This window comes from Somniosus microcephalus, chromosome 26, assembly GCF_052327205.1.
Source record: "Somniosus microcephalus isolate GS21.2 chromosome 26, FLI_Smic_1.0, whole genome shotgun sequence".
Lineage (NCBI taxonomy): Eukaryota > Metazoa > Chordata > Chondrichthyes > Squaliformes > Somniosidae > Somniosus > Somniosus microcephalus.
Window position 1 is genome coordinate 597,191 of NC_141012.1, and position 13,009 is coordinate 610,199.

Here is a 13,009-nt window from a genome sequence, read left to right on the forward strand (position 1 = left end):
ACCATGCTTGTAGCCAGAGAGGATTGGAAAATGTTGGTCAGAGCTTCCGCTATTTCCTCCCGTGCTTCTCTTAACAGCCCGGGGTACATTTCATCCAGGCCTGGCGATTTATCTACTTGCAAAAGATGTTAAACCCCTTAATATTTCCTCTCTCACTGTTTATCCTAGGAAATGTATTAAAATGGATTGGAAAATAGTTTAGTAGACGATGAATAGTAGTGCATAGGCAGGTATCTGGTTGGCAGCCAATTACCAATGGAGTGCCATATGGTTCAGAGTTGGGTCCACTCTTGTTTATAATTTTTTAATATAGAATGGTGAAGCACAGAAGGAGACCATTCGGGGCCCATCGTGTCTGCGCCGGCTCTTTGAAAGAGCTACCCAATTAGCCCATCACCCTACAATTGTTTTTCCCTTTAAGTATATAACTAATTCTCTTTTGAAAGTTACTATTGAATCTGCTTCCACCACCCTTTCAGCCAGTGCATTCCAGATCATCATAACTCGCTGTGTAAAAACATTTCTCTTCAGCTCCCTTCTAGTTCTTTTACCAAATACCTTAAATCTGTGTCCTCTGGTTACTCACCCTCCTGTCAGTGAAAACAGTTTCTCCCTAGTTACTCTATCAAAACCCATCATAATTTTGAACACTATTAAATCTCCCTTTAATCATCTCTGCTCTAAGGAGAACGATCCCAGCTTCTCTGGTCCACATAACTGAAGTCCTGTATCCCTGGTACCATTCTAGTAAATCTCCTCTGCACCCTAACCTTAGATATTCTTCCTAAAGTGTGGTCCCAGAATTGGCCTCAATACTCCAGCTGAGGCCTAACCAGTGGTTTGTGAAGGTTTAGCATCACTTCTTTGCTTTTGTGCTCTATGCCAATATTTATAAAGCCAAGGATCCGCTTTTTTTTTTACCATCTCAACTTGTCCTGCCACCTTCAGAGATTTCTGTACATACACCCCCAGGTTTTTCTGTTCCTGCACCACATTTAAAATTGTACCATTTAGTTTATATTGCCTCTCCTCATTCTTCTTTCCAAAAATGTATCACTTCACACTTCTCTGCATTAAATGTCACCAGTCTGTTTATGTCCTCCTGATGTCTGCTACTACGCCCCTCACTGTTCACTACATTTCCGAGTTTCGTGTCATCTGCAGACTTTGAAATTATGCCCTGTATACCTAAGTCCAGGTCATTAATCTATATCAAAGAGCAGTGGGGGATGACATCACTGTATACTAACCTCCAGTCTGAAAAACAACTATTCATCACTACTCCAAAAGCAAAATACTGCAGATGCTGGAAATTTGAAATAAAAACAGAAAATGCTGGAAAATCAGCAAGTCAGGCAGCATCTGTGGAGAGAGAAACAAAGTTAACGTTTCAGGTTGATGCCCTTGGGTAGGTGGTAGTGAGCCGCCATGGTGAACTACTGCAGTCTGAGATGAAAGTGTTCCCACAATGCTGTTAGATAGGGAATTCATGGAATCACACGGCACAGAAGGCCTTTCTGCTCATGTCTGTGCCAGCTCTTTGAAAGAGCTAGCCTTTTAAGTGTCAACTGTGGCTCAGTGGGTAGCACTCTCGCCTCTGAGTCAGAAGGTTGTGGATTCAAGTTCCATTCCAGAGACTTGAGCTCAAAAATCTAGGCTGACACTCAGTGCAGCACTCCCTCAGTACTGCAGTAGTCAGAGGTGCTGTCTTTTGGATGAGATGTTAAACCGAGGCCCCGTCTGCTTTCTCAGGTGGACGTAAAAGAGCCCATGGCACTATGTCGAAGAAGAGCAGGGGAGTTATCCTCGGTGTCCTGGCCAATATTTATCCCTCAATCAACATAACAAAAAAACAATTATTTAGTCATTCATCTCATTCCTGTTTGTGGGATCTTGCTGTGTGCAAATTGGCTGCCGCGTTTCCTACATTACAACAGTGACTGCACTTCAAAAGTACTTCATTGGCTGTAAAGCACTTTGGGACGTCCTGAGGTTGTGAAAGGTGCTATATAAATGCAAGTCTGTCTTTCTTTTCCTTCCATCCATCTTCAATCTGTGTCCTCTGGTTACCGACCTTCCTGATTTGGCCTTTATTGCAAGAGGATTTGAGTATAAGAGTAAAGACGTCTTACTGCAATTATATAGGGCCCTGGTGAGACCACACCTAGAGTATTGTGTACAGTTCTGGTCTCCTTACCTAAGGAAGGATATACTTGCCATAGAGGGAGTGTAACGAAGGTTCACCAGACTGATTCCTGGGATGGGGGGGATTGCCCTGGGATGGGGGGATTGCCCTATGAGGAGAGATTGAGTCGACTAGGCCTATATTCTCTGGCGTTTAGACGTATGAGAGGTGACCTCGTTGAAACATACAAAATTCTTACAGGGCTTGACAGGGTAGATGCAGGGAGGATGTTTCCCCTGGCTGGAGAGTCCAGAACCAGGGGTCACAGTCTCAGAATAAGGGGTCGGCCATTTAGGACTGAGATGAGGAGAAATTTCTTCACTCAGAGGGTGGTGAATCTTTGGAACTCTCTACCCCAGAGGGCTGTGGAGGCTCAGTCATTGAGTATATTCAAGACAGAGATCGATAGATTTTTGGATATTAAGGGAATCAAGGGATCTGGGGATAGTGCAGGAAAGTGGCGATGAGGTAGATGATCAGCCATGATCTTATTGAATGGCGGAGCCGGCTCGAAGGGCCTAATGGCCTACTCCTATTCCTATTTCTTATGTTACACTTCTAAAATGTGTTGGTATTTCCAGGTGAAATCTGGTAGCAGATGTTCTGTTTGTAGCTGAGCATAATGGAGTAGTGGCTGTCATTGATTCAGTGCAGTGGGAGTCTATGGGAATAACTAGCAGATACTGGTTATGAACAGTGACGGACAGGTGAAGACCCTGTGGTCCATCCAGCCTGTCCCCCACAATTGTGATGCCTTTTGTATCACAGTATATCCACTCTCCACCCCACCCAAAACCCAGGCCAATTTGGTGGGGGGGGGGGGGAGAATCTGGGAAATTCCTCCGACCCATCTAGGCGATCGATACTAGTCCAGTAGATCACTCTGGCCCTGAATTTCCTGCAGCACCTACCTTTTGTAAGTGGTGATGTCTGCCCCAGCCAGAAACGAGATTAGCTCTCGTTTGAAGGAATTCAACAATTCGACATCCACCGCACGAGATGGCAGCCTGATCCAGCGGTCCACTATTTCTGGGAAAAGAACCACCTCCTGATATCTAACATATCTGGCCTTACACAACTTAATATTGTGACCCCTGGTCCTGCCGAAGCTAGTTAATTGGAACAAACTGTCAACTTGAACACAATCTATTGCCTTCGTTATCTTACAAACTGAAAGGTTCAGTGTAGTGGGCATGCATGGGGGAAGGAGTAACCCCTTGGCTCGGTGCAATGCAGAGGCTGGGTATTCTGCGGCAAGCAACTCAGCTCCTGACTCCCCAAAGCCTTTCCACCATTTACAAGGCACAAGTCAGGAGTGTGATGGAATACTCTCCACTTGCCTCGTTGAGTGCAGCTCCAACAACACTCGAAGCTCCACACCATCCAGTACAAAGCAGCCCGCTTGATTGGCACCCCATCCACCACCTTAAACATTCACTCCCTCCACCATTGACGCACCGTGTCTGCAGTGTGCACCATCTCTCCAGCAGCAATTTTCCAAGGCTGCTTCAACAGCACCTCCCAAACCCACAGCCTCTACCACCTAGAAGAACAAGGGCAGCAGGCGCATGGGAACACCACCACCTGCAAGTTCCCCTCCATGACTTGGAAATATATCGCCGATCCTTCATCGTCGCTGGGTCAAAATCCCTAAGCACTGTGGGAGAACCTTCACCACACGTACTGCAGCGGTTCAAGAAGGCAGCTCGCCATCACCTCGAGCAATTGGAGATGGGCATTAAATGCAGGCCTTGCCAGCGACACCCACATCCCGTGAATGAATTTTTTTTTTAAGGCAGTGTACAGGAAGGAGTTGGAATTCTGTTTTTGTTTTTGTCCAGCCGGAGTGAGGGAAGAAGGGTGGTAAGTAAGTGTGTGTTTAGCTGTGTATTTACAACAGCTGCTGTCCTCCACCGTACTAATGCATAAAGTTCTGGGACAGTATGAAATACACCATTACTTTGCACTTGGAGGGGGTGCAGCGCAGATGCACCAGAAAGATAATGGTGCTAAAAGGGTTAAATTATGAAGACAGGTTGCATAGAATAGGCTTGTATTCCCTGAGTATAGAAGATTAAGGGGGTGATCTAATTGAGGTGTTTAAGATGACCAAAGGAATTTATAGGTTAGATGGAGAGAAACATAGAAGATAGGAGTAGGAGTAGGCCATTCGGCCCCTCGAGCCTGCTCCACCATTCAATGAAATCATGGCTGATCATCCAAACTCAGTACCCTGTCCCTACCTTCTCCCCATATCCCTTGATCCCTTTACACTTAAGAAATATATCTAACTCCTTCTTGAATATATTTAATGAATTGGCCTCAACTGCCTTCTGTGGTAGAGAATTCCACAGGTTCACCACTCTCTGGGTGAAGAAATTCCTCCTCATCTCTGTCCTAAATGGCTTACCCCTTATCTTTAGACTGTGACCCCTGGTTCTGGACTCCCCCGCCATCGGGAACATCCTTCCTGCATCTAGTCTGTCTAGTCCTGTTAGAATTTTATAAGTTTCAATGAGATCCCCTCTCATTCTTCTAAACTCCAGCGAATATAAGCCCATTCAACCCAATCTCTCTCCATACGTCATTCCTCCCATCCCAGGTATCAGTCTGGTGAATCTTCGCTGCACTCCCTCCATGGCAAGAACATCCTTCCTCAGATAAGGTGACCAAAACTGCACACAACACTCAAGGTGTGGTCTCACCAAGGCCCTGTACAACTGCAGCAAGACATCCTTGTTCCTGTACTCAAACCCTCCCGCTACGAAGGCCAACATACCATTTGCCGCCTTAACCGCCTGCTGCACCTGCATGCTTACCTTCAGCGACTGGTGCACAAGGACACCCAGGTCTTGTTGCACTTCCCCTTCTCCCAATCTATTGCCGTTCAGATAATCTGCCTTCCTGTTTTTGCCACCAAAGTGGATAACCTCGCATTTATCCACATTATACTGCGTCTGCCATGCATCTGCCCAATCACCCAACCTGTCCAAATCATACTGGAGTTTCTCGGCGTCCTCCTCACAGCACACACGCCCACCCAGCTTTGTGTCGTCTGCAAACTTGGAGATATTACATCTAGTTCCCTCGTCTAGATCATTAATATATATTGTGAATAGCTGGGGTCCTAGGACCGATCCCTGCGGTACCCACTAGTCACTGCCTGCCACTTGGAAAAAGACCCGTTTATTCCAACTCTTTGCTTCCTGTCTGCCAACCAGTTCTCTATCCAAGTCAGTACCTTGCCCCCAGTCCCATGTGCCTTAACTTTACACGCTAATCTCTTATGCGGGACCTTATCGAAAGCCTTCTGAAAGTCCAAATACACCACATCCACTGGTTCTCCCTTATCTATCCTACCAGTTACATCCTCAAAAAATTCCAGTAGATTAGTCAAGCACGATTTACCTTCTGTAAATCCATGTTGACTTTGTCCGATCCTGTCACTGTTTTCCAAGTGCTCTGCTATTACATCTTTTATAATGGACTCGAGCATTTTCCCCACTACCGATGTCAGGCTTACCGGTCTATAATTCCCTGTTTTCACTCTACCACCTTTTTTGAACAGTGGGGTAACATTAGCTACCCTCCAATCCATGGGAACTGTTCCAGAGTTTATAGAATTTTGGAAGATGACCAGCAATGCATCTACTATTTCTAGGGCCACTTCCTTAAGTACCCTTGGATGTAGATTATCAGGCCCTGTGGATTTATCGGTCTTCAATCCCATCAATTTCCCCAACACCATTTCCCTACAAATACTGATTTCATTCAGTTCCTCCCTCTCATTAGACCCTATACTCCCCGACATCTCTGGGAGGTTATTTGTGTCCTCCTTTGTGAAGACAGAACCAGAGTATGTATTTAATTGGTGTGCCATTTCTTTGTTCCCCATTATAAATTCCCCTGATTCTGACTGCAAGGGACCTATGCTTTACTTCACCAATCTTTTTCTCTGCACATATCTATAGAAGCTTTTACAGTCAGTTTTTATGTTCCCTGCAAGCTTACTCTCATACTCTATTTTCCCCCTCTTAATTAATCCCTTTGTCCTCCTTTGCTGAATCCTAATCTGCTCCCAATCCTCAGGTTTACTGCTTTTTCTGGCCAGTTTATACGTCCTCTCCTTGGATCTTATGTTATCCCTAATTTCCTTTGTTAGGCACAGTTGAGTCACCTTTTTTTTATTTTTATGCCAAACGGGGATGAACAAATTCTGTAGTTCATCCATGCAACCTTTGAATGTTTGCCATTGCCTATCCACTCAACCCTTTGAGTAACATTCCCCAATCAATCCTACCCAACTCGCGCCTCATACCATCGTAGCTTCCTTTATTTAAATTCAGGACCCTAGTCTCTGAGTCAACTACTTCACTCTCCATCTTAATAAGGAATTCTATCATATTATGATCGCTCCGCCCCAAGGGGCCTCGCACAACAAGGTTGCTAATTAATCCTTTTTCATTACATAATACCCAGTCTAAGATGGCCTGGTCTCTAGTTGGTTCCTCGACATATTGGTCCAGGAAACCATCCCGAGAAACTATTTCCTCTGATAGAGTACAGAACAAGGGGGAATAACCTTAAAATTAGAGCTAGGCCTTTCAGGGGTGATGTCAGAAAGCATTTCTTCACACAAAGGGTAGTGGAAATCTGGAACCCCCCCCCCCAAAAAAAAGCTGTTGAGGCTGGGAGTTGATTCAAAATTTCAAAACTGAAATATAGATAGATTTTTGTTAGGTAAAGGTATTAAGGATTACAGAAGCTAGGTGGGTAAATGGAGTTGAGATACAGATCAACCATGATCTAATTGAATGGCGGAACAGGCTTGAGGGTCTGAATGGCCTTCTGTTCCTATATTGTATGACGCCTTTAATGTAAGAAAACATCCCATCCCAAAGTGCTTTACAAAGGCCAAAATAACCAGACACTGACTAGTGATGGGAGAAGTTGAAGGTGGCAGTGAGATCGAGCTGGGTGTCATCAGTATACATGTGAAAGTTGATGCTGTGCCCACAAATGATGTGGCCAAGGGACAGCATGGAGACAAAGAAAAGATTGGGAGCAAGGATGGAGCCTTGAAGTACACTTGGATGATTGTGGGGATGGGCCAGAAGACTGGAGATATACTGGCTTTGTTGGGATAGGTAAGAGTGGAAAGCAGTTCAGGTTGTGCCACATGAGTGTGGCGGAGGATGGAGTGATCGAGTGTGTTGAATACTGTGGAGGTAGCACTTTGCACTCACAATCACAAAGGATATTGCTTGTGACTTTGGCCAGGGTAGTCTTGGTGCTGTGAGCAGAGTTTGAAAACAGATTGAAGGAGTGATGGGGAGACGTGAGCATCTAGCTGACTGGTGACATCAAGGTCAAGGGATTGAAAAGAATTGGCATTAGTTTGAGAGCAATGGTGGGATCGAGAGTAGGAGGGTAATGGCAACAGGCTTGAAAAGTGGGACAACCAAGCTTGAGGGGAGGGAGCCATTGATTGGGCAGCAATGTTGGATATGGAGTGGGGGCATCTAACTGCATGAAAATTTGGTCTTTTTGAAAAGTTGATCCACCAGACCAAAAGTACATCTATCCAAAAAAGGAAAGGTTACCGCCTGCTAACTCACTATTGTGCTGTGGGTAATCAAACATACAAACCAGCAATGCACTCTAAACTTCTGAATTATTTGTCCTAAACCCCTTTCCTTATACCAGTGGCTCATTGTGGGAAGGCTGTGTCTCGGGCAGCTCCTGCTCCCCAAAGGAGACATCAGTGGCAGAGAAGTGTTGCTTGGAGCTTTACCACATCATTGTTAGATTGATAAATTGTTAGACATAGGCTGTCCTTTAACAGCAATAAATTAGTCACTGGTCACTTCATGTTTCTGACACCATCTTCTGCTATTCTGCCCTTTTGTGTTTTACAGATCAGTAAAATTGTGTCAAATCTTGCTACGCTGACATTTCTGAACCTCACCTCGAATCCTCTGACTCAGGCCAGCTTAGACTCAACGTGTGCTGCCTCTTTCTCCCGAATACAGAGACTCGTCCTCAACAACACCAAAGTTTCATGGGAAACCATTCACACCTTGCTGCAGGAGTTACCAGGGTAGGGACTCGGAACTAATGCATGTTTGTGCCTAAATCTTTCACTTCTCAACCATTTATCTCCGTTCCTTCTCTCTTTTTTATGATCTTTCTCCCTTTCTAACTGAAAAGTCTAATTGCCAAGTAAATATTTAACTGTTATTTGGCCCATCCATCATCACAACCTTTAGTCTCTCTGGTTTTCTCTTTTTCCACTCGCCTGTGGCCGCATAATGTAATCTCGTACTTTCCCTCTCGCTCTCTGTCTCTACTTAAATATAGCTGAAGATTCTGTAGAAGTTTACTTAGCTACTCTTGATAATATTTGTATGTTTTATATATCACAATGTTTTAGACTTGTACAAGAAGCTTTCTTTTTGAATTACAATATCCCACCACTGGATGTCAGTGTTGTTTAAAGAGAAATGTCTGGACATATCACTTCGATACGAGGTGTTTCTCTGATCCAGTTGTGTTTTTTTTCCTCGGAAAAATGCACAAAGACGTTTCTTTGAATTGTTTTATTTTGTCCAGATTCTTGTGTATACTTCTGCTCAAACAGCTCTATACATAAGAACATAAGAAGTAGGAGCAGGAGTAGGCCATTCGGCCCTTCGAGCCTGCTCCGCCATTCAGTCAGATCATGGCTGATCTTCTGCCTCAATTCCATTCACCGGCCTTATCGCCATATCCCTTGATGCCCTTACTAGTCAGAAATCCATCGACTTCTGTTTTGAATATACCCAATGACTGAGCCTCCACAGCCTTCTGGGGTAGAGAATTCCAAAGATTCACCACCCTCTGTGAAGAAATTTCTTCTCATCTCAGTCCTGAATGGCCTACCCTTCATCCTGAGGCTGTGGCCCCTGGTTCTAGACTCCCCAGCCCAGGGAAACATTCTCCCAGCATCCACCCTATCAAGCCCTGTATACAGAGTTTTATAAACTATATACAAATGTATCTTGGATACGGTCATGCATTTATAAATACTCTGCACTCCAGCAACTTGAAGTTGTTGAATTTTCTCCAAATTTCTTAACTGATTAACTCGGTGGAGGTTTCCAACTGGGCCCATAGTGGCCTCTGGGTGCTGGGTACAGTACGAGCTGCTGTGTATACTAATGTGCAGTAACATGAGGTATGCTTACATGCTGCCAATTTCCTGTTGCTTCCCTTTCAACTGGCAATGGAATGTTACTGATCTGAGTCTGTGTAGATATATAAATGCTGAGTAGTCACATGCACAAATCCCTGTGCTGCAGCAGCTCATGGCAGTTTAATGTGCTGCACAGTGCAGATTAGGACTTGGGCCTGCCCTGCAATATTCAGGTAGGGAGCTTCCTATTTCAGTTTCAACTCTTGGTGCTTCTCTAAGTATGAGTGAGATACCTCTCTAAAGGTGATAAAGGAGGACAGAAAGCTAGTCTGTTGAGGACAGTTTCGTACATCTCCTATCGACCAACTCCATACCCCTAGCTAGACTACTGATGTCCAGATATTGTCTGCTCTCTCGGTCAATGGGCAGATGTGTTTGATATCTAATGTTATCATTCTCCATTTTAAAAAAAAAAAAAAAAAAAAATTATTTGAGTGTTTTCGGGTCATCCAACTATTTTTCAGAATTACTGAACACTTTACTGTAAAACTATTCTCCTGATTACCAATTGTAATGGATGAGCTCCCAGATCTCCTCCAGTGTTGCAAGGAGGTGCACAAGTGACTCCTGTAACAAGCACCTGGTGTTTGAGCGTATTGTGATGGACAGATTAGAAGTGCACACTGTCGACTTTTTATTTAGCCGCTTTATGCGGCAGTGCATTTGTATTAAGTCATGCTCTGTTCCAGTGCAGTCTCCACCTCTCAGCTGTAATTCTAAGTGAAGAGAACTAATTCTCCAAGCTCTGCAGAGGGGGTATGATTGAGTCTTTCTACAGGTTTTGAATGCTGATGAGAGCAGTGACTTGTAAATGTGTTTGAATGACGGTTTAAATTTAGGAATGTAACATGACATTGCTTGATTTATGTATCTGTATACATGTTAGTGTAAAGTGACGAAGGATATTTGTTATAAGTCTGTATTCTTACTCTGTTCCTGTTTCACTGCAATTTGTTAATTCATTTCTGTATAGTGAATATCCTGCTCTGGGGTCCTGCAGCGGCCCCAAGCTGTCCTGTTACTGTAAATACAAACAGCCTGTTTCCAGATATTTTATACCTTTTTGAATGCATACTCCTGATAATTGTATAAAATATAGTGTAAATTTAGTTTAACACTTAACAGGAGAATTCTATATCCATGCAAAATGTGTTTCCAATGTAATTGGATTCTCAACAAAAAAAACCTGTTTTGTTCGATCCATCATTCCAAGTCTAACCTTTGTTTTGATCTTACTGTTTGGAATGCTTAATCCAGATAGAAACTGTTAACTTGTTTATATGTCCCACAGATATGATGTGAAAAATGTGAACTTATAATTCACACAGTTTTTGTGTAAAATGAACTTGGGGTTTACTGGTTTAATCAAACTTCTGGCTTTCTGAGGGGCATTCACAAGGATTGTAATTTCTGAATCTGCAAGTAATAAATTACTAGAACATGTCATGTATATTTGTGAAACTGACTGTTTCCACTTCTCTCTTTTTTGTTTTCCATTCACTCTATCTTTTGGTCTATTCCCGGTTTCTTTTTTTTTTTAACTTTGCTCTCACTTGTTCTTGTTCTCTCTTGCACTCCCTTTCCTCTTTGTCACCTCTCCAATGCAGGTTAGAGGAGCTCTTCCTGTGCTTTAATGACTACAGGACAGTATCACTGTCGCCCTGCTCCTATCCATCACTTCGACTCCTACATATCACTGATAATAATCTCACCGACTGGGCAGAGATACACAAACTTGGACAGATGTTCCCAGGTCTGGACACATTAATCTTGGCAAACAACCACCTGATCGGCATCACAGATTCCCAAGAAACTCTGGCACGACTTTTCCCAAACCTACGGTCAATAAATCTTCATAATTCAGGTATGATATGTGATTGGATCGTTTCACATCTCTCTGCCTAGAATACAAATAAAAAGATTTTTGCCAACTGGAAATATATTAAATTCTAAATGCTGTCTGTTTATGCAAAGAACATCTAGATTGATGCACACGTGATTACGTATATGTATTCTAGTTTTAATTTCTGTGACTTTTGGAATGTTTGAGTTAACCAGTAGATTCTTTGGAATACTGTGGATGCTGGAAATCTGAAATAAAAACACTGGAAATACTCAACAGGTCAGGCAGCATATGTGGAGAAAGAAAGAGTTAATGCTTCAGGTCGATGACCTTTCATCAGAACTGGAAAAAGTTCTTTGGAATATTGGGAGAGACAGAATAGCTACTGAGCTGATGATTGCAGCTTTATTCTTTCCTGTTCTTCGATGAGAGATTCCATTGGCTGAAGAGAGAGAGTCAAGATTTCACTGAAGGAATATGGGAAAAATAAAAGTTCCAACCTTTATTTTAACAGCTCAGTTCTGAATGTACTGAAAATAATACCTTAACCCAGGCAAGCCATCCTTCATCCTGGAAATGTCAATCCCACGGGTTACCTTCTGTGAGAAATCTATCTGTATATTTAGTTTGGGGGAATACCATCCATGCAGAAGTCAAAGAATCCTGGAAATTGCAGCACAGGTGATTGGGCCCATGGAACCTGTGTCAGTGCTCGCTCTTTTCCTGGAGTGATGTACTCTAATGTAATGTTCCTGCACTTTTTTTAAATGATATGTCTCAGTACAACTTGTGGTAAAAACACTCCATCTTCTAATAACCCTCTATAGGGAAAAAATCTCTTGAGTTCCCTCCTTCATTCTTCCAGTGATGACCATCTCGTTACCAGAATCCCATTTCTCTTTTTATGTCCTTTACTCAACTTTAAAAGCCTATATATCTGCATCGCTCTGCTCCGCTTCTCTGAATCTTACTATTTAGTGTGTACTCCCTTTCACTTTTTTTCCTCAAAATGTACGACTTCACATTTCACTGCATCTCTCGCCTACCTGCCCAGTCCACTAGCTGGTTTAAGTCCACCTGCACACACCTGCATTCTTCCTCAGTTTGCCATGCCCCCTAATGGGAAAACTTTGCTTTCTGTCATTTGATCATCTATCTATGCACATGGCGACATTCCCTTTAATACAGTGTGCCGTAATCTTCATAAGTCTCTTAAGTGGCGCATTAACACTTGCCTTCTGAAAATCCATATATATATCTGGTACATTTCCCTTTTATGTGCTGTTATTTCCTTTTTTTAAATTCAATTAGTCAATCCTGACCTCTTAGCAAATCAATGCTCACTGTCTCCATTTAACCTGTGCCTTTCTAATTGATTTCATCCTGTATAGAATGATAAATCGTTACAGCCTTTTGTCAGATCAGATATTATGGATGCTGCTTCCACCATTGTTTCTGCTAGGGTATTTCCGGTCCTAACAACCCTCTGCGTATTTAAAAAAATATATATAACTTTTCCCTTCATTCCTTTGGTGATCATCTTAAAAGAAACTTAGGAACAGAGTAGACCATTTAGCCCCTCGAGCCTATTCTGTTATTCTATTAGATCATGGCTGATCTGTAGCCTAACTCCATTTACCCACCTTTGATCCATATACACCCTTGCCTAATAATAATCTGTTGCTCTCGGTCTTGGAAAATTCCAGCTGACCCCCAGCATCCACAGCCATTTGAGGGAGTGTGTTCC

General features: G+C 43.1%; 1 protein-coding gene across 3 annotated transcripts in view; it reads left to right on the forward strand.

The window, feature by feature from the left end:
• The window catches only part of LOC147100181 (tubulin-specific chaperone cofactor E-like protein), a 100,987-nt gene that overhangs the window by 23,005 nt on the left and 64,973 nt on the right, over positions 1–13,009 (forward strand). For all 3 annotated transcript variants that reach the window (XM_085967607.1, XM_085967608.1, XM_085967609.1), the window contains exons 4-5: positions 8,104–8,285; positions 11,027–11,283. In XM_085967607.1, the coding sequence (XP_085823733.1) occupies positions 8,104–8,285; positions 11,027–11,283 (439 nt within the window). The remainder of the gene's footprint in view (positions 1–8,103; positions 8,286–11,026; positions 11,284–13,009) is intronic.